Raw genomic sequence first — 27,818 nt, 5'->3', positions numbered from 1 at the left:
TTTTAAATGGTAAATATACCAGGAAAATCATAAAGCACTGTTTCATATAACAGTTTTACTAAAGGCTTGTTTACCATTCACCATCTTTAAAAAAATTAATAGGTTTAATCTATAAGAACAATATCCTACACTTACATGTTTATAAATTTGTAAAAACCACTTTAATTTTGAGTTACACTTCGACCGGTTTCGAGGTTACTACCTCATCGTCGGGAATCAAACTAACTTATAATTACACGCGTTACTATTTATATTATAAAATATTGTGTGAAAGAGACAGAAAAACGAAAGAAAGAAGATAAAATGAATCATAACGGGAATATTTTTAAAAGAGGACTCGAAGTTAAATTTCATTGATTATTTATTATTTGAAGTTTTGGATTAATGCCTTTACTAATTTCTAATCGTTCTTAATTGTCTAAACGAAAACCGAATTTAAAAAACTAAACGAATTTAAGTACAAATAAGTATTAAATGTCATACCACAAAGTGAAACATGTATTTGATAACAATAATGTAACAATATCCTACACTAAATAAATATATTCGATACGTGAGAATAACTGTTGCTGAGTTCCTGGAGCCTATTTAATACAGCATAACAAGTATACAATGTCCGTGAATTGTTGCTACAAAACGGTGGTACCTGTCTAGTAATTCTTCCAGGCACCCCTTTTTGAGTAGGTGTATCCAATTTTCTAAATAAACTTATCTATATGACGAAGATACTGCAAGTAGTGTAGATACATATCGCAATTTATTATAATATTCAATTTTATCGTTGTCTAATAATCTGCTTTAGAACATTTTTGTCTCGAATCAAACTATTCATGTGTCCATGACAAACGCATTGGAACTCTATGCGCATTATCAGTAATGAATGACGTGTATTAATTGCTTTCGCCCACAATCCCTCTCGGAACGTCAGTCCTTAAATAGGCCAGCGGCAGTCTCTCTCGGCCAGTTCCCAACACGTGGTAGAGCGTGGGCAGGACCCATCTTCTAGGATTATCTGATGCGAGACTTCCTGCCTAGTCCGGTCTGGACTCCTCCCCCTGCGTGGCCCGGTAATGGCCAGGACTAATCGCTGAAGAAAGTGTCGCCAGGGATTTGCATAAGTTGTGCTGAGTGAAGGAACGCGCGTGCGGCAGGTGTGGCACACCGTTGGTAGACCTGTTTCTCCTGATGTCCTGATCTAAAAGACCTTACTGTTACTTAGTTGTTGAATCATTTTGTTGGTAGAATATCGCTCTTACAACACTTTTATGTTTAGGGAAATATCGTAATCGGCATAATTGGGGTTTTTCTTTAGTTTTTGTAACTTGGCGCTTTCGCGAAAAAACTTATTTGATTTAAATTAATTTCATTTTATTTGGCAGAGTATGTAAAACAACAATAGTATTTTGTTCTGATGACTTACGAACAGAGTGAAGATGTCTAGTACAATGTAGCTTGAAGCATGTCACGATTTCAATGTGTTCCTTTTATATTTTTTTTCATTTGATTTTTTTATTTTTATAAACCCTTACGAATTACATTTAACAAAATAAAAATTATGAAAAAAAAACAATTTCAAAAAAACATTTTCTATTGTTAATGATAATATTTTTCACATCTCTGTAAAGGTTGTCTGAGTCTTTTGTTTTGTTTTGTCTGGGAGTTTATTTGGATATTTTAACTTCAAATGTATTAAATTTGTATTTCGAACCATTTGCACTCACTAGATTCGTGACGATGTTCCATAACAATTTGAACGGTTAGGAACGAATGAAAATTAACATGAATCACGATGTATAAGGGGCGTGGCCAATACAATGACAGTTTTTTGGGGAATTCAAAATTACAAATTTAAAAAAAAAAATTATGCTACTAATAAGAAGCCAAAATTTTTTTTTTACGGGACAGTATTTTGTTGACACTTATTACTTTAAAAATGTATAAAAAAGGTGATATTTCCCTATTTGTCTTCCAGACCAAATTTTTCTTACCATATCCATATTATGTATTATATTGTGTAGCTTTAAAACAGACATTTTTGTACCTGGTGAAGCTTCTATGAATATTTTCTAGCAATTTTTGCAAGTCTTGTTTTGTTTTAATTAACTTCCCACTTTATACTGTAAGCACGCATTTAAAAAAAATGGTCTTGGAAGTAAATTATATGTTCTAATATTTTGGGTAATAAACGGCATATTTCGTCACGAAACATTCAGGCATCAAATACTAAAAAAGAATATCTAAACCACTTCATAAATAAATATTGAAAAACATAATCGTTTGATGAAATATCATTGGTATTTATAAATGAAATTCTAAAAGGGTTAAATTCCAGTGTGATTTTGCATGATCAAAATACCGTACAATAAAATATTTTTTTAACAAAATGTTTTGTACTCCAGTGATCTTCGTACTGCCTACACACTGCGTTCATATTAGCCTCATGTAAGAGGCGAGAGTGGTCTCATTGAACACTTACATATAATATTAATTATAATCATGACGTGTTCCAGAATGTTAAATGGAGTCACTTCAATCACGAAAGGTTTATCTTCATTTAAACCAACCGGGGAAAATGCACGGCACAGTGCACATATTACGCTTATTTTGCATGTTTCTTGTGCCAATTATTTAATTACTAAGTATTTTTTCATTTGTACAGCAGGGAATATCACATACTATGAATACCGTTATCTGTATTTTTATAAATATGAAATGGATTTGGAAAAATTAATTGTATTTTTATATTAAATATGAATAACTCCCAAGGGAGGAAATCCAGCCAGTCTGCAAGCATTTGGACAAACTCAAACATTGCAAATTGGTTTGTTCAAAGTTTATATGCTTTTAAGATGTTAATAATAAATCGGTTTCCGTATTTCCTTTAAAAATGTTTTTTATCCGTTTTGTAATATGTCTACTCCTCGCCTTAAAACATTTGGACAAACTATGTTAAAAATATTGTTAAATAAAAATAATGAAATCATTTTCTGAAATGTTTTCCAGCATGTCATAAATTTGTCGTAGTCCTAATAAATTAAGCATAGTCATGTGGTGATATCACTGAAAACGAAAACATCCTGAAAGCGCTAAATATGATCATAGATATTCATTAGATTGATAATATGTCGCACCCCCAGAAGAACACCGCCGTAAGTCTAAATTTGGCTGTTTTGTGTTATGAATTATGAATACAGTATAACCACTTTTTTACTCTTTCTTAGAAGAACACTCACGTATCTCTATGATTTTTTCAAAGCGAGATGCACCAAAAACTTTAGTGGGTATTTTGAAAAATCTATTGTAAGTAATTATGAGGCTACAGTGACTTTTTCATATTTTATCAGTCAAATGAGTAAATAACAAAAAAAAAACTAGGGATTATAATGTCAATATATTCTTTATTTATTATTGTAGACGCCCAGAGAGCTTTTATATACGGGCACAAAATTAAATTGTGTGTAATATAACAAGACAATATGTAGGTCTAATAAATATGTATCTTATCAACAGATTTTTTAAAGTTTTGAATTACATTATGTTTTATATGGTAGAAAGTAAATCAAAACAAGATTTTCAGTTAAAACAGAAACTCATTCAAATAAATTAAAAGTCACTTCAAAACGCCCAAAATTAGGCGCTTTTAATGTTGAACTTTGTTGAACTTTTAAATAAAATACGCGATGAAATAAAACGCAAAAAATTAATGAGTGTATTTATTTTATTTTAGCGCTTTTTGGTTCATTGTTATGTAATGCATTTAACTTATATGTAACAATTCTTTAATGTACGCTATAGGATTTATTACCTGTAAAGGAATTACAAAAACATAAATATGTGTAAAAAAACATGAAACTACTGTCTTTAGTCAACAAGTCGCAAAATTAGCCTAGTTTTTATTTTTCATGTTAGACAATGGCAATATAATAACTAATTCTTTGAATGAACAACAATCCAACATCTTTAATTGAACTAATTTTTCACCCGAGTACAGTCAAATGCAATCCGATACATCCTAGCCGCAGGTTTCGGATAATTTTTATCCGAAACCAAAATCTCGGCCTAAAACTGGCCGAAACTGAAACATCGGCCGGTCACTTTAAATAAAGATAAAATACTACATAAAAGTAGGTAGGTACATATTTAAATATGTTTGAAAAATATAACAGTTTTAGACAATAACTAACTGGTAAAAGAAGAAGTATAAAAATTGGAAAATTGTTTTCAGGCGTTGCCTAGTAAGTGAATTGGTTCAGCCGGATGAATCTCACCCACATTCACATGATAAAGGTTTCAGCCTTTTTACTTCACAAAAGTCAACAGATGGAAGAGTTAAGGAAATGTGGATGTTTAAACATAGGCAGAATGGTGCATGTTACACGGTATGTAAAGTGGCCACTTAAAACAGCCAACGACAGGTCATAAGCCCTGTAAATGCCTTGACTTCCAAATTCCCTTCTTAAAAATGTTTTCCTTCGGTTGCAAACAAATTAGATAAAAACATTAAAGTTATTTATTTATTTATTTGAGTGTAGGTAAGCAAAATATATAAATTCATAGTGATTTTTACAGCATTCGAATAATGTAAGTAATTTTGATTTTTTATACAAAAATTGACCGTGGAAAACGAAACGCGTCAATTTTGCCATATTTGTTTCCGAACCGGTGCAGTCTGACGATTAGAAAATTTGCAAAATATACAATTTGTTGCAAGCATTAATCAATTTTAAAATGTTCGTTTTTGCTATCCAGCAAAACGCCCAATTTAGACATACCACAGTGTACTTCTCGGGGTGCGATGTGTAAATATTATACACATGTATTTCATGTATATTTAGCTAAGCGTTGGAATTTATTAGATATTACATGAACATTTTTTGTTGTTCGTATTATTTTACCGTCTGTAATGAACGTTTCCTGGAACAAAGGCAAAATAATATAACACATTTACTCCACTGACCGTGGAAAATGCGGTCATTTTAATTATTGTTTCACTCATAGCTTAAATAAACTTTATTAATCTGATCTATTTCATGATTTTCAAAAGATGTCCACTGGTTCTCAAAATGAAATCTAATTATAAAAAAAGAAATACTAAAGCCTTGTTTTCAAAACAAAAAATTAAAAACTGTAGATTTAGTTGCAACAGACGGTATTTAAAGTTTACACCAAATATCTGCGTTTCCAATTAATTTTAATTTTATTGAAATAACTAAAAACAATTAAATATTTGTATATAACCACTTACCGACTTATCTATGTCTACCGGTTTCGAGGCGTACCCGTCTCTTCGTCAGGACAACAATTCAACCAACGTGCAAACCAACGAGCAAAACCTACTATAACGAGTACACCTTTACCATAGTTGTAGCACAAAAATATAAAACCAACACGACATGCATTTTAATAAGCAACCCTTACATGCACTGATTAGGACAAACATGCACTGATTAAATTGAAAATACTCTATGTTGTTTGAGAAATAGTTGAAAAAAGATAGAGGAGGTGGAGGGAGGGGGTGAGCTTAATAAGCTTAGGGTGACCATTACAGTGGAACGTCGTATCAAGTACTGTATTGAAGGGTTGTTTGATTATTGATCAAAGGAACATTAATTTCAGAAACGTCGGTAGATGGTTATATACAAATATTTAATAACATTTAGTAAAATGTTTGACCACAAAGTTAATGCTTTAAATATTAATAAATAAAAATTTGGCGGCCTCCGTGGTGTAGTGGTCAAGACGCTTGACTCACGCTCGGAAGGTTCCGGGTTCGATTCCCGGTGAGAAAACAAAAATTTTAATGTGATTTTTCTCAAGCCTGGGTGTTCTGTGATTGGGCCTCCTGGCCTGTTGTGGTGCAAAATAAAAATAAAAAAATAAAAAAAACAACTTTGTTACTAACCACTTATTTTGTATTTTTTTCTACCGACCGGTTTCAAAGCTCTACAAGCTTCTTAATCAAGGTACTTACAGAAAAGTATTTTTATTTAATGAAATGAACAAAAATAGTAAAAAGTACAGTGAGGCATACAATATATTTAAGAAAGAAGTGAAAAACGGCATTTATAATTCTTCTTTATGTAACACTGATAAAAAACATCGTTTATATATATTTTTTGTAATTTATAAATGTATTATTTCTTTTACGTAGTAGGAAACGTTAATGTAAATATATGTGTGTAATTAATGTAAAAAATTGTATTTAGTTGTAATGTTGTATTTTTATTTGTTATCTGAATAAAAAATAAATTAAAAAGGTATACATAACAAATGAGTTCTATCATATTTTACTTTATCAGTATTCTGCTGTGTATGGAACTAATAAATCAAGTCGTTTTGTCTCGTAAGGATTGTAATGTCAGATGGATACGTTCAAAACAAGCAGGAGTGGACTAATAATATAAATTGCTTTTTAATTTCTAAGATTTCAAAGTTGTCTAATTTTAACATTCACAGCATAATACTGATGAAATAAAATAGGATAGAATTTATTAACAATATTTTGAGTTTGTCCAAATTTTTGTAGACAAGGAATGGATTCAACTCCCTGGGGAGCTGTTTATATTAACATATTACAACAGAGATGAAGAACATTTAAGAAAAGGTAATATAGAAGTCTAGGCATCTACAGGGCTTATGACCTGTCAATGGCTGGTTTAAGTGGCCACTTTACACACTGTGTAACATTCACCATTCTGCCTATATTTGAACATCTATATTCCTTCAATTCTTTCATCTGTTGATGTTTGTGAAGTTAAAGAGCTGAAACCTTTATTTATGCGGGTGAGATTCATCTAATTGAATTATTTCACCTACATACTAGGCAACGCCTGAAAATGTTATTTTTTCAATTTCTATACTTCTTCTATATTACCTTTTCTTAAATGTTCTTCATCTCTGTTGTAATATGTTAATATAATTTATTAGTTAAGTATACCTTGATAAACAACTTGTTTAGCTTTGAAACCTGTAAGTAAGAACAAAAAGTGGCTAAAAACAAAGTTGTTTTTATTTATTTTATTTAAATGAATAACCACAAAGTTAGTGCTTTAAATATAAAGTTTAAATTTTAATTTTATTCATTTGAACGATCATAAGGCTTTTACATTATAAAAGAGGGTAAATTGTATAAAACGTAGATAAAAGATTTCAGAAGTTTAACAAAAAAATAAATATTAGTATAATTAAATAAAGCTATTTTTTATATATCGTATTATCAGCGCTATGATTTTTTTCGAGTTTTGTATTTCTGAAATTACTCCGCATGTGACGTCAAAGGTTCTCTTCCGCTTATTCTCTGTCGGTTCAACCGATTGGTCCGTTTACGGCAAGTAAACCAGATATCTTTTACAGTTATCGTAGATTGATTTTAAAAAAAAAATTAATTCACATAAACGCCTGGAGGGCTTTTAAATACTTGTTTTTTCGTACATAGATAAAATATATAAAGTAAGAAATAAAATATAGCATTTGGTGTATTCAAATACATATTCCTATATATAACTAGTAAGGATATAAATATGACACGGTGAACATAAATATTGTAAAACATTTAAATTAATCAATATACCCAGTAAGAAAAAAATAAAATAAAAGTGTTGCCATATTAATTCAAAGTTGTAAGCGGGTAGAAAAGAAAATTATAAACAAATTATTTACATGCTTTAAAATGTTTAATATCTGTGAAAAAAAAGTAAGCAATACCTTTACAAATAAGGAAAAAATCTAAATAAAAAAAACTAGATTTATGTATCTATAATAAATAATCAACAATAGCAAAATATTTTTTTACTTGAAACACATAACAAACAATAGCAAAAGATAAAACTATAAAACTATGAACTAGTGAAGTCGTTTAAAGTAGTAACTTTTTATTTAAATATTTTTTATTTAATGAGAAACTTTGCCGTACAATTAAATACAAGAAAACAGTTTTTGTATTTCACGACTAACAATATGCATAGATTCCTTGTTTCAGGTCCCGAATAGCTAGGAATCTCATGTGTTTAGGCAGAACTTATAACAATAAAAAATTAGGGATTATTTAAATTAAAAGAGCCAAAATATTCTTAGAATAAATAATTCACCGGGGACTAAAATATTTACTTTCAAACAATATTTTAAGTTTGTCCAAATTGTTATAGACAAGGACTGGATTTAACTCCCTGGGGAGCTGTTTATATTAACATGTTACAAGGAAGGAATATAGATGTTCAAATATGGGCATAATGGTGAATGTTACTCATTGTTTAAACCAGCTAATGAGAGGTCATAAGCCCTGTAGATACTTAGACTTGTATATTACTTTCTCTAAAATGTTCTTTATCTCTGTTGTAATATGTTAATTTACTTTTTATCCACCTGTCCACTATTTTCTGATGTGCATTGCAACTGACAGACGTCTTTATGACGTGAATGGCCCTTTTCACACACAGTAATTTTACCGGGTACATCCTACAAACGCATACAAAATGTGTCACCTTTGGTGTACCCGGAAAATTACCGGGCCGGGTGGATTGGCGTGGCATGTGTGAAAAGGACCAATATTGTATTACTCCGGGAGGATCGACCAGGCACTCGCATACTAATAAGATTGAAGAGTTGACAAGAATCGAACATTGATTTTTTAATATTTTTTTTATTTATTTAATTGACGCAGTATATCGTTGTATGTTCAGCCAGTTCAGTAGTGTTCAGTGCGTAGCAAATCGTACAGTGAATGAATCCAATCAGATCACCGTTTGTTCGTCACCGCTCCCAATACTAATCATACATGTATAATGTATATTGTAGGAGTATACAATAGTTCCGGCCTGACCTGCATAATACGATAATTCACTCAGATTGATTGACTCAGTCCATCGCCAATAACCCTTTGTATAAATTGCACGCATCATCAGACCTCATTATCCTAACTTATTGTAAATTTAACCTTACACCTATTGTAGCTTTGATTTGTCCAACCAAACGATCCGAAACCGTTTTAGATAATTAATGTAATTTAACGAATTAAAAAAAGCCAACCTTTTTCAATTTTTTAATTAAGTCAACCATTGCTATTAGCGCTTTGCTTTTCTTTGCTTTTGGTAAAAGAAAGTAGTTGAGAACTTCTTTTTTTTGTGGCTTTATTCATCCCACTACTGTGATGTTCTAGCCAGTGTCGTGTTTTTATTGCATACTTACATTTATTTTTTTATTATTTATCATGCTATTTATTGCATTTAGCCGGTGGTTGGCAAGCCAAATGTCAAGAAAAGCAGTCCCCATAGTAATTGTAATTTAATTTTAACTTTTTTGTATAAGATACTCCTTACTATTTTGCAAATGCAATAAATTGTAATATTTTTTATAATAAATGCCGATTTTTTGCCAATGAACTGTATTTATTTACGAGGAAAACAAAAATCAAACCAACACTTAGAGATTACACGCGCTTATGACAGCGATAACTTATGCATGTTCATTGTGATCGCTCAAATACTTAGCATGTTTTTAAGCACGTCGATAGTTATCTATGATTAAGCTACAGACAATAAGTCTTAAGTACAAATCTTTACTAAATTAGATAGTGACGGTATTGAATTTAATTGTGTAAGTATATTAAGCAAAATATTATCGACGATGTAATACTTTTTCAAAATTTTTTTTGTAGGGTTCCGTGGTAGTGACACATATATGCTTTGATGATATGAAACTTAATTAAATAAAGATTGAATTGGTACGTAAAAGTTAGCCTTGTACTGAATAGATTCCAAAAAAATGACGTTCAAAGTTAGGTGTGCGGTATTACCCTCTGCTTCTCTATGTTATTATATTACAATTGTACAACATATTCACAGGTTAATTCTATTACAATACCTTCTCAACAAATTATGGCTATGCGGAATTTTTCACGAATTCTTAATTCAAGTTGGAATTTCTCTAAAATTACTTTGTACACATAACAAATATATTTCTATTCAAATAAACACTTTATAACGGTTTTATTTTCGTACTTTTGAGATGTATACACAGGCAATATTTAGAGTTTTCACCTTTGGCAGAAATAACTGCTATGGCACCCGTTTTAATCCTCAAATATTTTTTCGCATATTACTTTTCTTCTCTTACTACATAGTTACATATAAACGACTCCTCTAACATGTGCTGTAGGTTTGCATATTCTATCGCATTCCAACGCCGTGCCCTTTGGCCACCCGAGCTGACTCCATAAATTTCTCACCCCCCTTAATTTTGGCTCTTTATAAGGCAGATTCCTAGCTCCAAAAGTTAGAGTAATTCGGGTCGTCTTCTACCATTCTGCTTACTTATCTTCTTGGTTCTCTCTGGTAAAGACACTCTACTCAAGACTTCCTAGCTTAATCATTATGTTTCCTTGTTTGAAACTTTCTGGTACTAGGGAACGCCTTGGCTCTTGCACCGTAAGATCATGTTTTACTGATCGGCCTCTGCCACCTTGTCGCTTACCTCATTTGGTTCAATCGGATCAAAGACAATTTTTTATATTTATTTATTTATTGTTGCACACACAGTGCTTTATTAGTAGAATATAATGATATTTTTACGAAAAAAAGCATAATCATAACACAGCACCTATTACGTACACAGCACAATATAACATAATACAATTTCTGAATAGGACAACAAAATGTAACGAGAATATAAAGTATAACACGTGACTCTATTTGTGTTGGTATCTCCATAGTTGTGAATAAGGAATGTGGCTTTTGGAGTGATGTGTGTAAAATATGGTGTTTTACCTTTATTTTTTTTTATAGGCTATATATTTGGATATATTATTTTGATAAAGAGCAATTTCTGGGCAGGCATAAAATCTTCCAGGGAGGCAGAGCCTGCCCTGGAGTAACCCTGGCTAAGGTCCTGGTTGAGAATCATTTGGAGAACCAAGATTTTCGTAATATTTTATGTAAAAAAAATTCACACCCAACTGAACGAATGATTGTGCTGAAAGTTTAGCTTAATTATTATATTAAACGGGTACAGACTACTGAACTACCTATTATAATGTTTTGTATTTCTTGATATACATGTACGTAATTGGCCAAGGCTAATTAGAAACCACTTGGAGCTGATAAACCACTCAACTTGTTAATTATATTAATGGCGATCAGAAGATAATAACCTTGTCTGGCTGGAAACTAATAGGATCGCAGGACTAATGGGAGTGTGTTATTTTAACGATTGTGGTGGTCATGAGATCATTTTGCAACCCCAGTAATTAAATGTTTCGTATCTTGAAATGTATCAGATAAATAGATGTAATTACGCCTTACAAGATTATCAATTTGCTGAAAGTTATTGAAAATTCGTTTTAAAGAGTTGATGAATCTAATTACATCTATCATCAACATTCTCCTTTCCGAACCTAATGGTGCATAGGGCACTGCATCGGTACATCAATCGTAGCTTGTTTTGATATTTTTTTTGTCAAATGAAGGATGATCAATCTTACGCTTCAGGAGCCAGTCCAGGGACTAAGGAATATAATACGGTAAAAACACATTTTAAATAAGTATTTCATTTCATGTTAATTTTTAAACACTGAATTTCCTCATTTAACTTGTAAATGCTGTTGATTTCGGGGAGGTCCCGGTCCTGGGCTAGTACAGAAGACCGCTGATCTAATCTACCTTGATCCATTAGTATCCATCAGTATTGCGTGTATTTTTTTTAAATATCTCGATCTTCCAGGATCAGGAGATATTCTCATCGCACGAAGGCTCCACCTATTCCTCGGACGAATTCCTCGGGCGCATCCAGTTGCTAGACCGCGGACTGCGAGGCTTTGGGAGAGGATCCATCAACCTTACTTCCATCAGGGAGACAGACTCTGGCTGGTACGGCTGCAGAGTGCTGTTTCCCAACAGGTCTCCTATCACAAGGAATAATGGAACCTGGTTTCATCTTGAAGTTGAAGGTACTAAATCTCGTAAATTATTGAACACATTTAGAAAATATTCAAGAAGGATTTTTTTAATCGAACCCGAAACCTCTAGCATGGTAGGCAAAAAAAGGTGGACAAATCTAATTCAATAATTTATTAATTTTGGTTTATTTTTCTTATTTTATTATTACTAGTATTTACACGAATATTTATTTTTTAAAAATTAAATGGTAAATTCTCTAATTTGTTTGTTCTTCAATTTTTGTATTATTATCGGTATATTTTCAAATTTATATTTATGCTTCAATTTTTATTATTATCGGTATGTTTTCTAATTTATAATAATTATGTCTCATTTCTTAACTTTTAATGGTATATTTTCTAATTTATGTTTATGATTCAATTTTTATTATTATGTATTATGCATGTTTTCCAATTTATATTTAAATTGATTTTTTTTGTGTTATTATTCTTTGAATTTATTAAGCATCATTTAACAAAATTAAAAAAAACACATGCAAAAAAGAAGGTCCTTCCTAAACACAGGTGATCGCGCTACTTGCCCGTTAGCAGTTGCACGCTCGAAAATTGCTGATTCGCGGGATGCGTTATCCTTTGTTCACTTTGCTACAGAACCCTAAATACAATGATTGCAATTCCTACCTTATTCTGGGCTCTGGCACTTCTATTGCTGGTACTTCTGTCACGGCAGTCAGGATCAGATCCAACCTTGCTGTCAAGGAAGGAGGGGCACTTGACGAATTATACACCCAGTAGATTTGATACTTATTGATGGCAAAATATCTTTTTGCGATCGCCGTGAGAATATGAGAAATTACATGTGCAAACGGTCGGTTCAGTCGTTGTTCTGGCGCCGGAACAATATAGGTACCCACGGTAGCAAAAATGCAACATCTTAACCAGGGTCCCGTAGGTAGTAAACAAATCAAAACGCCTCATCCTAGCAAAAGGGCTATATATATCAATGTGTGCACATAGATTCAATGTGGTGTAACCAACAGGAATTGCCTAGCTAGTCGAAACCTGAAACAAAGAAACTCTGTACATTTTAAAACTGTGAAATACATAAACAAATAAAAGACATAGCTCCTTATAAATCCTATGTTGTTTACACATATTAGTAAGGTTTGCATATAAACAAGTTGTTGACAGTTAAAAACATGTCTTAACAAAGTGTTATTTTAGGGGGGAACCTAATTAGAATCCCTCCAGTAAACCAGACCACGATGGAGGGTAAGGAAGCAAAGTTTCAGTGCGCCACCAAGCCCGGGGACTCGTTCCTCAAGTGGTACAAGGATGGGGAACCCATCTCGTCCATTGGAGACCTCAGCAGACGCTCCAGCGTGGGGCAGGACGGTTCGCTGACCATCGACCCTACCGACATGACGGACTTGGGCGACTACACGTGCGAGGTCGTCAACTCCATCGGAGACAGGCAGACTGCAAAAGCTTCGCTGAATGTTCAATGTAAGTTCCAATTTATCACTATCAGAATATTCAACATATCTTCTTCTTGGCAGTCTCAATCCTGGGGATTGGTTTGCAGCAAAGTCCTGCATCTCGTCCTCCATTGGTCTCTATTTTCTGCAGCTCTCGTCAGCTCGACATATGTCAAGCTGAAGAGGGCTGAGGGCGGAAGATTTAAACTGCGCCTCATATGAGGCGCAGTTTAAATCTTCGCACACTTGCTCCAAATATTCCCGTCGGGGGCGCCCTCTATAATTTGTCCCCTCAGCCATTCCCTCTATGAACATATCTATAGACGGGTTTATGTTCAAGGTGTGCGGAAGGAATGCGGTACTCTAGACGTGGGCAAAATTGTGAAATCACTAGCTAAGAAATCAAAGGGATATTTTACCCAATACTCTGTTTTATTTTTAAAACAGCTATACATAAATACTTTCTATAGCGTTGTAAGTATTTATGCAATGAAACATACAAAACTTACTTTCCTCGTTTCAACACAAATATACCAAAAAATGAAAGTTTTGACACTTTTTCTAGAGATGTACGTATAGACCTTCAAGTTTAACCTCAAATTTCAAGTGATCAACTGAAACTGGTGGTAAACTGAACGTTTATTGCCATGGTACTATAAAAATGTCTTTACCAAATGTAACGGGCGCCGTGGCGTTAGACGACCAACTGTGAAACTGGCGTCGCGGGTTTGATTCCCGCCAGTTATAAGAAAAAAAAACAAGAAATGTATTTTTCTCAATTGTTCTGGATGTTGTGGTGTATTTTCTCATAACCTCCTTCCATATTTCCTCTTTCTCACCTGCTGACAAGCCTCTAAATAGCGCTTAGCGGGTTATATCTTTGAAAAAGATAAAAAAATACTGGCAACTTTTCTTACTTTAATACATATTTTTTTGGCAGTGGGCTAATTTATCTTGGTTTGGCAGAATCGATATATTTGACAGTAATGGGTTTTGACGCTGGCCGGTCGAGTTTCGATAAAAATTGGCGCCTCGGTATTCAAGAATAAAATATATTCATGAATATCAACCAGCTAATGTTTATCTAAACTCAACCGGAAAGCGTCACAACCCACTACCGCATTTCTTCCGTGCGTCTTGAACGTTGACCCCAAATGGAAGACTGAAAGAGACATTTTTTTAAATATGGGCTTATATATTATATACAAGATTTAAGTTCACTTCAAAGGGATGGTTATTTATGAGTTTACCTAAAAAAATAATTCTAACTTCTAAATTTTCTTCAAAGAAAATTTTTATAAAGTTGTTATGTGTTAATATGTAAGAATCGGGTAGGATGTTTCGGCTGTGGCCTGTTTTAGGAGCTTCTCCGCATTTGCTATAATGAAGAGAAAACTACAGAAATTTGGCCATCTCCGCCATCTCCTGGCGGATTGTTGGCCCCTTATAGAGTGTTCGGAATTTTGTGTCATGCTATCATTGATACCTTTTATAGCCTTTGCTATATCTATCATTTATAATGTTACTTCTCTCGAAACTTTTTATGACTTATCACAAGTAATAAGCTTTCATTTGCATATTCTATAAACTGAAAAAGGGGCAATGTATCAATAGATGGGGAAGGTCATGGGAAGTAACATCATCAGATAGGAGATGTTGATCTCAGATAGCTTGAATCTGTACCGGTAGCTCATGAACCCCCCATGACCCACCAGCATTTGTGTGAATTTGTTGACTGGGCCATATAAGCAGAATCGTGAACTCAGTGAACTGGGTACAGAGGGAGATCAGGGGGGAATATTTCCCTCCTGAAACCTGGAAAAAAGAAAATTTCAATCCTCCTATAACATTGAAGTCTATCATCAATGACTTCCATATTTCTTCCTCTGAAATGTCATCCATCTCTGTTGTTGTTTGTCAACTCAATTTAGACATTTTAAGTATAAATTATTTTTAATTTTTAAAAACACTTATAAAAGTCCCTAATAGAACATTTGAAGGTGAAACATGTAGTCCATAAAATACAAGGACAACTAAATCACTAATACACATTACAAGACATAGTTAGAGAGGAAGTCTAAAACTGGTAATCCCAGCTTGCAAAAGATCAACTTCTCTCGGTGGGCTGGTCAACAGACCAATCATCCTCCCCACAGGCATCATCAACGGTAAATTGGTCCTGCATTCAGGAAGAAAAAATGGTATGTGTAGCTTAGCTCTTAAGCTTAAGTAGTTGGTCGGGGCATATAATTTTACTACTACTACTACTACCATCACGCCATATCCCCGTAGTGGTAGGCAAAGAGAATGAACCACCACACACGTTTTTCTCGGCATACATTTCTAGCTTCTTCCACATTCATACATGCCCTTCGGTTTTGCCTGCTTCTGATATGACCAGACTTAAGATTTTGGTTTATCTGATCATACCACGTCTTCCTTGGCCGTCTTCTTGTTGATATATACTTGTTTTACCCTTCTTTCGTCATACATTCCTTCTTCATGACCAAACCATCTCAGAGACTCTTTCTTAATTTTATCACTTATATCAGACTCAGGTTTACTCTCTCGCCCGATTTCATCATTCGTAAACCGGTAATGCATTAATTTCCCACACATTCGTCTAAGATAGAGAGAATTTTATGAAAACATTAACAGGATTATTTATATTTTAGATAAAGCGAAGGTGATATACACTCCTAAAGAGTTGTACCTGCCCTATGGCCGATCAGCAGTACTGGACTGTCACTTCAGGGCCAATCCTCCTCTCTCCAACTTGCGCTGGGAAAAGGACGGGTTTCTGTTTGATCCTTATAATGTTCCCGGAGTGTTTTACAGGCGTAATGGGAGCCTTTTCTTCAGTAAGGTTAGATTTTTATGATTTTAACCTAGTAATAACACTGTGGTTTGCATTCAAATAACTACAAAACATGAGGAAAAAAAACGGGTCCTCAATATTTTTATAGTGCCATCCTTATGAAGAGAGTGGCTTCTCCGAAAAGCGAAATACTGGCAAAATCATACTTTTTTTCATACGTATTTTTTATGAATATGACTGCGTTTTATTACTGATTAATTAACTGGTTTGTGGTCCCATGGCTAGTGTCACGGACTAACAGATCAGAGGTCCTAGGTCCTAGGTTTAAGCCCCTCTCTACCACAACTTGATTCTAATTTTCTAATAGTGAGTTTTTACAACTCATTGAAAATGGCCTCCGAAATTGAAATATTCAGGTAAATTATAAGAACGCTAATATTTCTTTTTCAATCAGGTTGTGGTCCCGTGGCTAGTGTTGCGGACTCACGGGCCGGATGTTCGAGGTTCAAATCCCACTCTACCCCAACTTGATTTCCATTTTCTAATAGTGAGTTATTTACAACTCGTTGAAAATGGCCACCAAAATTGAAATATTCTGATAAATTATAAAAACGCTAATATTTCTTTTTCAATAATAATAAATTTAAAAAAACATATGAACGCAAATATTTATTCTTTCTTAAATTAAAATACATATTTTTTAAAATACTAGGAGATATGGCCCTAAATTTTTTTTAATGGAACAAAAAATCTTTTCGACGATGTGTTCCATAAATAAAAGGTGGCGGGTGAGGATTTACCACTTTATGCTGCACAAACAAATTTATGAATTTGTGAGATGCATAACTCAAAAGCTTCGTTATTTTTCAAGTACAATAATGGTTATAAATACACAGTAAAAAAACAATAAAAGATGTAGTAAAATACGTAGTAAAAACACTAAAAAACAAAGTAAAGGACGTAGTAAAATTATGACCAAATAATTTAATTATATATTTTTTTTATTCATTCATACAAATATCATTTTTTCCCCATCCACACCCAATGGTGCATAAAATACTGCATCGGTACACCAATCGCAGCATATTTTGGTCATTTTTGTTACATGAAGGTAAGATGATCAGTATTTTACGGTTCAGGTGTCAGTCCAGTGAGTCCAGGGACTATGATCTTTTTAAATAAATATTTCATATCAACCATGTCGAGAATCGACCCCGAGATCTCTTTCATGGTTGGCAAACGCGCTGACCACTACACCACGAGGCATTATTACAAAAAATAATAACGTATTCCTAACTCTATGAGACCAAGAGCCCTGTGTTCAGTTGGGATACAACAAAATGGAAAGTACATAGAAGCATGCATATTATTAAAGAATACTAAAAATAAAATTATAAAATATGATTATCTTTATATTATATATAATTCTTCTGTACGTGTGATGTCACTGAACTCCTCTTAAACGGCTTAACTGATTTATGTGCGGTTTTCAGCAAAATGTAGATCTTTGCGCTGCGCGTGTTCGTAGATTTTTAATTAAATCTGCAAACAAAGTTAGAAGCATAAATCTTTTTTCATCGACCTACCAGGGTTGCATTCGACCAGAATGCATATACAAAAAAAAATGGAAGGTTTTTGTTTTTTTGTGTTTAAAAAAAGTTTGTTTTTAAATGTTTACAAACAACTTACATTCCTTATAATTCCTTTACATTTATTTCTTTTTACTGGATTTTTCGTAATACTAAAATAATATTAACTGACATTAAATACATTTTTGAAAATCGCATTCATGAACAAAGTGCACCCCTGTTAATAAAAGAGCCGAGTTTGACATTTGTGAAAAGAATTCTATATTTGAAAATTTATTTTTTTATTTTTTGGAATTCAACCATAAACAAGTACCTAGGTACCTACTTCAATTCAATATTTGAATATGAATCATTTTTAGTTTTGGAATACAATCATTAACAAGTACTTAAGTACCTACTGATCAATGAAAAGTATTTTTCCAAGGTAATTGCAAGCAAGCCAACGATCGGTCAGGACAACGTCTGTCGGGTCCGCTAGTTTAATATGTAATACATTATTTTTTGTCACTAATTGGTAAAATTACAGGTAGATGAAGCTCACGCCGGCCATTACACTTGTACTCCGTACAACGAGCTCGGGTCCACTGGAACCTCTCCCAAGATCAACGTCATTGTCCAGAGGTCGCCGGTGTTCACCGTCACCCCACATAGCCTCTACCTTCGCAGACTCGGAGACAGCATTAGCTTTCCCTGTGACGCCGTGGACAGCGAAGCCAACCATCGACCGACCATTATATGGACGAGGGTACCTCATTGAATTTGTTTTAATGAATGTTTAAATAAACATGTTCCAGCGCGAATACAATAATACAAAGTACGCTCACCATTCTCCCTCTACCTTGGCGTGCATGCACAGCAGAGGCGAATCATCTGTATAAGCGATCATGCACAGCTTACAATTATATTTCAATTTATTTCTTCATACAAATAAGTCAAATATTTCAATTTTATATTTAAATTAAAATATTTAAATTAGACAACTTGGAAATCTTCAAAATTAAAAAAGCTATTCAAAAATAATAAATATACAATATTTTCTTTAGTCTACTCCTGTCTTGTTTTAAGATCGTATCCATCTCACATTACGCTTCCCATCCTTACAAGACAAAAATACTTGATTTATTAGCTCCATACGCAGCATGATATTATTTAAACATTGATACAATAAAATACGACAGAATTTATTAGTTAGGTATACATTGATAAAGAAGCTTGTATAGCTTTGAAATCGGTTGGCAGAAAAAAAAGTGAGAAAAAATAAAGTTGTTTTTATTTATTTTAAGTTTACTATATTTCGAACATCTTAAACTCAGTCGCGGTGTTTTTCTCCTAGAGTAAGCTTGCAGATTACACAAATTATTTGAACGTTCTCGATTTGGAAAACAGTATTTCGAACATCATTTCTTAAGGGCTATTTTTCATTGAGATGATACAGTTGACATATGATCACCATTACTATTGCAGGACATGTGGCTCTCGGCGCGGCTGTTTTTGGCATTATTCTTTTCTAGAATAGATTGAGTCGACATTTCAATCGTAATGGGAATACCTAATACATTGTGCTGTTTTTTTATTAACTTTAATATAAGTTATGTAAGTAACGGATAATATAGCTACATAATATAATATATCACGAAGTTAATAATTATCGTCGTTTGAGTTGATTTCTTAAATGAAAGATGTTGTTTCACACGGAACAATATTGTCAACCGATTTTTTTGGTAGCTCGATCTCACTGTGCAAACCGGTGAAAATTTTGACATATTTGTCATTAGATCATTAATGGTTTTCTGCAATATATTCATAATCTAATTATTGTTTGACGTTTCTACTAACGAAGCAAGATGATTGAACATTTATTTAAACAAATCAACCCAATGGCATCCGGTTTTGACAAACACAATCCCAAACCCGTTTTTTCGTCACGGCAAATCTCGATCAATTTCTCGTAGATGGATGGTGCACCTCTGCCCGAGGGCCGATACCAGCTGATCGGGGGGAACCTGACCATCGACTCCATCGAGGAGTCTGACCGCGGCCTGTACCAGTGCTCAGCCAGTAACGAGGCGGCCTCTCTGGCCACCAACACGGAGCTCATCATCGAGAACCTGCCCCCTCGCGCCCCGTACAACGTCAGTGCCACCTCCGGAGTGCAGTCCCTCACGGTGCGCTGGATGCCCGCTACCAGCACACTCCCACTTCCCTACCCTTACGATGGGCCCCGTAAGTACTTTATATATGTTTTTATCAAGGCTGTAGTCTAGAATTTAAATTCATATAACCTCCCACCAATCCATCAACATCATATGGTTGTGTTTAATTTTTTTTTGTTCAAAAGAGACGAAAAATTATAATATTTTACAGTATAGAGTTTCTCGATTATAACAATTTAATTTATCTTACTACTAACACAATACCGAGGCTAGTATTCTGAACGGAATTGCGTGCAAAAACATCGCTTTGTTAGCGTATATTTAGTACGTAAATACGCGTTAAAAATGCGTTTACTATGCGCGCTTTTGCGTTCAGAAAACCACCCCAGGGAAGAGATGCATGTAACTGAAAGAAAAAAATCATTTAGTATTGAGTACGTCAAAACCTTTGTAGAAGTGATGGGTTTTAACCACTTAGTTTAAGACATTCAGCATTCAGGGAGATTGGTTAGTTTTTTTTTCTTGATTGCAAGAAAAATAATCCAACAAAAAAAAACTTTTTTTTTAGATCTTGAGATCAGTTTAGACAGGATATTAGTCTTGGTCCAGTGTTGCAGATGTCCAACCTTCCCTCTACCTCGTTGGTAGTCGTCCTGGGGGTCGACGCACCTCTGGGGACTCGTGAATTAAAATTTCAGGAATCCTCGCAGGATCCATCATCTCGATGCGGTCCCTCCGGAATTGGCTTCTCTACTTACTCCATCCCGCAATGTCCTCTACGTTGCGGTTCTGAGAATTTCCTATCTCTTAGAGTTTTACCTACAAAAGATCACAAGGTTGTCATTTCTGAAGTTTTTAGGAGATGTTTCGTTCGAACAGTATCTGCTCTTGCTTCGACTTCGTAAGTCGTGATGAGTCTGATGCATGTTTTAAAAATCTAAAATCCAAATCCCTTCAAATCTATGTGAATTTTATTATCATTTTCATATAAAAATAATTAAAAAATGTGATTATTACTTCTCAACTGGTCTGGGTGTTCTGGTATATTTTTCATAACGTTCTTCCATATCCTCACTTTTCCAGTAACTGACAAGCCTAGTCGAGTCATAGCCAATTGTTCCTTTGAAAAAACAATAAACACTACATTCTTATAAACAAATTCAGAATTTTTCCCCGACGGGATTGATATCAACTCTTTAAATGTTTTTAACAAGATAAAACTATTGGAAATAAGGAAATCTAGGGATTTACAGAGCTTACGATTTCTCATCGGCTGGCTTGAATAACTATTGACTTTTAAAAAAAAAAGATAACGTTACTTTTAACCAAACTTCTAATATCTATGTGAAACTAACTTTGAAATAAGTATCTAAACAAACCAAGCATACTATTGTAACAGAGAACGAAATACTTGAATAAACATTATCAGGTTGCCAACACTGGAACGCCTTTTTCAGCAGGGAAACCTGATACGAACCTAACTTCTATATAAGAGGTTCTATAAGAGGAGGAATATATAAGAGGTTCTATCCGTTCTATTTCTATATGATACTTGAAAGGACATCGCTTGCTGTATTTTTTCTCGATCTGTCGTCTCGCCTGCACGCAGAGTCCTTGGCCAGTTTTAACTGTATTGTGAATTCCTTTTGATGAATTATATGTCAATATAGTGTGTAACTTTTAGTAGGTAATAAATATTTCAAATCTAATCCGTGTTAATCATTATAATCCGCACTCGCAAATGAATATCATTTTATACTATACACAAAAATCAAAAAATGCCATACATGAATGAGGAAGTCAACTACCTGTAGGCAGAATAGTGAATGTAACAAGTGTGTAAAGTAATCAATCAACCCAACTCAGGCATTTACATGCCTAGACTTTTAAATTCTCAACAACTTTGTATCTGTAGATTTGTAGAACAAAAATTGAATTCAGTGATTAAATCAAAAATATTGTAAGCAATGTAATTTTAATAATCCGAGCTAACAAGCGAACAACGGTTCAAATAAAACAAGGTAACCAAGAAATTTTACCAGTATTTTATGAAAATCAGTAGCCATACCTTTATATGGCGTTTTATCAAGAAATATCTACAAAAAACATCAATATTATTGAAGTAATTTTGTAATATTTCCGACAGACGAAGATGATCCTTGGAGGAACGAGTACCGAGACCAGGTGTGGTACCGCCGCACAGACTTGATGGAGTGGAAGAGTGTGAGAGTCTCCTCTCCCGGAGTAAATGAAGTTACCCTTAATAACCTGATGCCAGGGATGGAATACCAGCTCATGGTTTACAGCCCCAACCGCTTTGGAGAAGGAATGTTCAGTAAGACAATAGTATCGCGAACAAAAGGTAAATGTAAATGTGTTGCAACAGAGAGGAAAAACATTTTGAGAAGGGAATTTTGAAGTCTAGGTACTAACATGGCTTATGACCTGTCAATAACAGGTTTAAGTGGCCACTTTACACAGTATGTAACATTTACCATTCTGCCTATAAACGTAGTTAACAAACATCCACATTTCCTCAACTCTTCCATCTGTTGACTTTTGTGAAGTAAAAGAGCTGATACTGAGACAACAACTTAAGGACTTCTTCTTCAATGGCGCTACAGTCCTAATCGAGCCTTGGCCTCCTTCAACTTTCGCCTCCAGTAACTTTTAAAAACTGTTCTTCATCTACTTTTACGTCATCCTCCCACCTCAGTCTGGGTCTTCCATTTCTTCTTTTACCCCCTGGATGACTATTCATGACTCCCTTAGTTACTCGCGGATCAGGCATTCTCTGTACGTCCATCTCAACCTGAGCAGGTTTATGTGCGTTGGGGCATTTTGCCTAGTGCGCCACTCTTCTCCATCTTTCACGGGACCACCGATTCGACGAAGAACTCTCCTTTCAAATATGTCCAGCATCTCAGCGGACCTTACTGTCAGTGTCAGTGTCTCATATCCATACGCCAATACAGTTCTAATAATGGTCTTGTGCAGGGTAATCTTCGTTTTCCTATGGATGCTTCTTGACTTAAACACTAGCAGCAAGGATAAATATATTCTGTTGCCTACCGATATTAGTTTCTATAGTTCTGTATTTTCCTTATTACATTCCATGAGAAGAAAGCCTGAGTACTTAAACTGGTTGACTGCCTCAGAGGAGTAATTATTTGTGAACTTCACGCTACCTCTTGCTCTGTTAAATGGGTTTTGGCTTCTAGTGATAAACTTTGTTTTATCTTAATTATTTCTTAAGCCCACCTCACGCGCAGTGGTTTCCAAAGGATAGAAGATTTCCTTGACAGCTTTTAAGGATCTTCCCACAATATTAAGGTCATCTGCATATCCAACTATCTGTTTACTCAAGGAATTTAATTTAAATCAAAGGATTTTAATGGAGTTCAAATGCACAATTAAGTTTTTTGGCTTATTTTTCTGTGTGTCAATTGCACTATTTTCACATTACAGTGGCTTGAAGTAATATGCGTGGATTTTTTGTGTCCAAGTGGATGATAAACACAGCTCTGTGTGTGAAATAGAACTAAAATTCTGATTGAGCGTTTACGACAAGCGCATCCAGTCTCAACACAAATTTGAGTCTTGAGACTAAGACGAGATTCGGAGACCAAGTCTCGAAATTTCGCGACTTTTGGAGACTCATAAAAAATGAGTGCATGTAGTAAATAAATCTCATCAGCATACTATTAAGGAATATTTTTATTAAAATGAATACAAAACATATAAACCTAAATCATCATAACCATACCAACTATCCCTAAATCATATATCACAATAGCCTAACTAAAATACCAGAACAGAAAAATCTTCTTAAATCAACACAATTAATTTCTTACGGTACTGATATTTTAACGGCCGTATAAACGGTGATGCGGTGGACGGCCACCGTAACAGTGACTAGAGAGTGGTTTCCTGGGAAAATGGTGTCGTCTGGCGGCCATGACAGCTTATTTGTCAAAAATATGCCCAGGAATGCGATCTGTCATATTTTTCATTATTTATAAATTGTTTATTACAGTTGTTTTTATATTTTAAACTATAAATAATTATTAAGGATGAAGTCAGCTAGCAACCAGCATGCATGCTCGAAACAGACCTAAGGGAACATCTGGCAGCTTTAGCATACATTCGAGCAGTGCCGCACTGATCCAGTCTCAGTCTAATAAAAAATGGCAGTTTTGGCTTGTCAAATGTGTTTATGCTTCGGATTTTTAGTGTTACCTGCGTTAGCACCAAAATTGTAAAATTCAACCTTCATTTTCATTATAATATTACAAAATGATATTATTTATCTGTTGTCTATTTTGTTTCAGGAAATATAGACGAGGATTTCTCTTCCACAACCTACCCACTGGCCTCTAATGGCCTGATGGGCCCCCCTCGAGACCTGGGAATCCACTTGACTACGGAGGGCTACCTCTTGGAGTGGCTGCCGCCCCTTCACGGTCGAGACCTGCTCAGGATATACATAGTCCGCTGGTCCAGGGGAACCGAGGAGTTTCTTCTCGGGACAGCTGAAACTAAAAACAACTACTATCTAAGTGAGAGTATAATAAATATTTCTAATAATGAGGTAATCCCTACCTGAGACTAAAAAAAAGCCCTACCATGGTTTATTGTTCTCAATGGTTCAGTTATTTGATTGCTCCCAAAAATATGTGTATTATAATTGGTATTTTTTCTTTATTTACGAAGGGTTCATTGAATCTCTTGTAAACATCAATGAGTTAAAACTGTATAATGCAATTCAACAATTAGTAAATTCAGTCAACAAACCATAAATACAAATGAACACTACTGGGTGTTTGTTAAACCCAGTCACACCCGAAACCACGATGATCGGTATGACCAAGAAAAAGGGTTTAACAAACACCCTGTGTAATTCAAATCAATAAACTAGCTAACACAAATCTATTGCCAAGCTGTATTGTCTTGCAAATAATCTATGATTATATACTCGTAATTGCTCTTCCCAAACAGCCTGTGCTTGACAATATCCTTAAAAAACTTTGTTTACAAAATTGAATATCAAGAGGTACTTTATTATAGGGGCGAATGTGGTTTGAGGTTAAGGAATTACAAATTTTCCAGTTGTGGGTACAGCTAGATTATCTTTATTTTTTGTGTTGAATCTATGGAAATTTTTGTTCCTTCTACTAAAATCATTAATATGTCTGTGCACATACGTTAAATTTTCATAAATATATTGATTGACATGTGATATATAAACTCATTCTAAATATTCCTTTCGGTTGCTTGAATTAAACCTTTACATAAAGTTAATGAATTAATTATGGATAACTTATATGGCGCCATTTTCGTAATAAAATACCTCAAGGGTGCTTTACATGCTGATTCTATTGTTAAGTTAATTTAATTGAAGCTTTTAAATTTGTAATTTAATTAAAATAATTTATTTTGTTGTCACGTGCTACGGATTTATTCAAATGATTTAGAGAACAAGTGGGTTTTAAGTTTTTTCCGAAACATCACTTCACTTTCACAGCCTCGCACCTCTGCTCGGAGAGCATTCCATGCCATAGGGCCTGCGACCGCAAATGCGCGTTCACCAAATTTAGTGCGCTGTTTGCGTAGAGGTATAATAACTTTTCCTCTCGCCGTAGATGTAGCTGATCTAAGCGTGAGACGCCTGTCAGCTAGTTCATCTGGAATGCATAGTTCCCTTAAATATTCCGGAGCCGAGTTGTGCAGTGACTTATACATAAGCCAACAGAGTTTGTATTCGACCCTCTGTGGAAAACGTAGCCAGTGTAGCCAGTGTAGTTCCCGAAGTAGTGGAGTGATATGACTGAACTTAGAGATTCCGAAAATAAGTCTCGCTGCGGCATTCAATACAGATTGTAGACGAGTCATTTTGTTCATTGGTAGACCTGCATAGATACCATTACAATAATCGACTCTAGACACTACAAACGCATTTATTAATTGACGGGCGGCATCAACCGGCAAATGTTTGCGTATGCATTTCTTTTATCTTCGCTTTCACCTCATCCCAATAATTGATTTATTTTCAATTTGTTGATCTACTTGAAATTTGTTGATAAACTATAAATAAAGTAGGTATTTAAATTTCTATGTATATTGTATTTGGGTTTTATTAAGACATTATTTTCTTTGCAGTTGAAGATCTCGAGGAAGACGAAGTGTATCACTTTCAAGTAGTTGGCCTGACAACTAACGATGTCCAGGTGATCAGCTCCAAGGTGTCCATACACGTGCCGGCCTACGGGAGGATCCGGGGCGCTGTAGCTGGAGTGGCCTGCGTAGTGCTCCTTATCCTCGCGGGAGCCCTATTCTGGTTCTCCCGCCACAAGTTGGCCCCCAAGGAAGACGCAACAGAGAACGGAAATAAAGATAAGTCAAACGGGGACCGCTGATTTGAGAAACGTTACTCGAGTGCGCTGCGGAGAACATTTACGTACTTCCGATGAAATTATTTTTACTAAACGGGACCTAAAAAGAAAATCTGTTGTTAAAAGTGGTTACCAATGCGAAAAAAAATACTACTGCGTGCTTAGAGAAAATAGAGATAAGTCAAGAGTTGCTAAAAAAAACTAAAAGGTGTCATGCAGCCTTTAAGCTCTCCGTGGTCGAACAGTTGATTAAACTGGGAGAAAAATATTAATTAATCCGGGCCTGAGTGGGGTATTTGGGGTCCCCCAGGGTTCATCATCATCGTTCCCTTTCTGCACCTAATAGTGCATAGGGTACTGCATTGGTACACCGATCGCAGCGTATCTATATCATTTTTATTTATTTATGCTTTATTAAGTTAGTTCATAACATCTTAAGAACTAATATAAACTTTTAATAATATTACAATTTTTTCGTCGAAATTGCTCATATTTTTTCAAATTAATTTGAAATATTTCGATTTTTTCTATTTCCTTTATTTCTTCAGATAACTCATTGTACAGCTTCAATCCCTTAGACAATGAGTTTTGATATTCTGTTTTTCTCATCATTGGTAATTTTATATTTTTTTTACCCCTTGTTTCATATGTATGACATTTTTGGTTAAATTTTATTATTGTTTTTATTTTATTCATCCCTTTAATTATTTTATGTATAAAAATTGCTACATTATATTTAATTTGTTGCTTTACTGTGAGCAAGCCAATTTCTTTGTGAATTCTTTCTACATTAGAATATATATTGCTTTTAAGTATAATCCTCATCACCTTATTTTGAAGAATTTGTATATTTTTAATTTCTCCTTCATTACTTAAAAAAAGAATGGAAGAACAGTAATTTATGTGTGGACATATTATTGTTTTAAATATAAGAATACTACTTTTTATATCTATTACATTTCGTAATCTTCCCATAAATGATTTTTTTTGTTACATAAAGGTAAGATGATCAGTCTTGCGCTTCAGGTACCAGTCCAGGGACTATGAAATATTCTAGTGCGACAACACCCTTTTAAATAAATATTTCACATTAACCATGTCGGGAATCGAAACCGAGACCTCTTTCATGGCAGGCTAACGCGCTGACCATTACACCACGAGGCCGAAAAACTATCCCCAGGGTTATCTTCATTATTTTTTTGCATAATCCTACCCCATAATGTATCAAAATATTTTTCAATCGAATTCTTTCAACATTAATTCACATTTTGCTTCACGCCGTGCAAACAGCAAACATTACAATTAATCGCTATATAGTTTAATAGTCATTGATATGTTGGTCATTTTGGACGTGCGCTTTACCAATATTTGATCGCTTATTTTCGGCCATAACCACACAAATCCGGATTTCGTGCTTTAAATTTTACATGCATTCCCCTACTAGCTTCCTGCTGTACCGCCCGCTAACGCATAGCGAGACTTTAGATCATGTGTAACAGAG

The 27,818-nt window shown here is 34.4% G+C and overlaps 1 protein-coding gene across 4 annotated transcripts in view; it reads left to right on the top strand.

Annotated features, from left to right (window-relative positions):
• The window catches only part of bdl (borderless), a 43,176-nt gene extending 16,088 nt beyond the window's left edge, over window positions 1-27,088 (top strand). For all 4 annotated transcript variants that reach the window (XM_088233039.1, XM_088233041.1, XM_088233042.1 and 1 more), the window contains exons 3-10: window positions 11,713-11,938; window positions 13,112-13,393; window positions 16,041-16,231; window positions 18,299-18,517; window positions 19,725-19,995; window positions 22,072-22,287; window positions 24,257-24,484; window positions 26,085-27,088. In XM_088233039.1, the coding sequence (XP_088089165.1) occupies window positions 11,713-11,938; window positions 13,112-13,393; window positions 16,041-16,231; window positions 18,299-18,517; window positions 19,725-19,995; window positions 22,072-22,287; window positions 24,257-24,484; window positions 26,085-26,341 (1,890 nt within the window). In that variant the 3' untranslated portion in view covers window positions 26,342-27,088. The remainder of the gene's footprint in view (window positions 1-11,712; window positions 11,939-13,111; window positions 13,394-16,040; window positions 16,232-18,298; window positions 18,518-19,724; window positions 19,996-22,071; window positions 22,288-24,256; window positions 24,485-26,084) is intronic.
• The last annotated feature ends 730 nt before the right edge of the window (window positions 27,089-27,818 follow it).

This window comes from Micrasema longulum, unplaced genomic scaffold, assembly GCF_059751315.1.
Source record: "Micrasema longulum isolate JH-2025_06_02 unplaced genomic scaffold, ASM5975131v1 h1tg001050l, whole genome shotgun sequence".
Classification (NCBI taxonomy): Eukaryota; Metazoa; Arthropoda; class Insecta; order Trichoptera; family Brachycentridae; genus Micrasema; species Micrasema longulum.
Note: the sequence above shows the minus strand (reverse complement) of the source record. Positions and strands in the feature narration are given on the sequence as shown.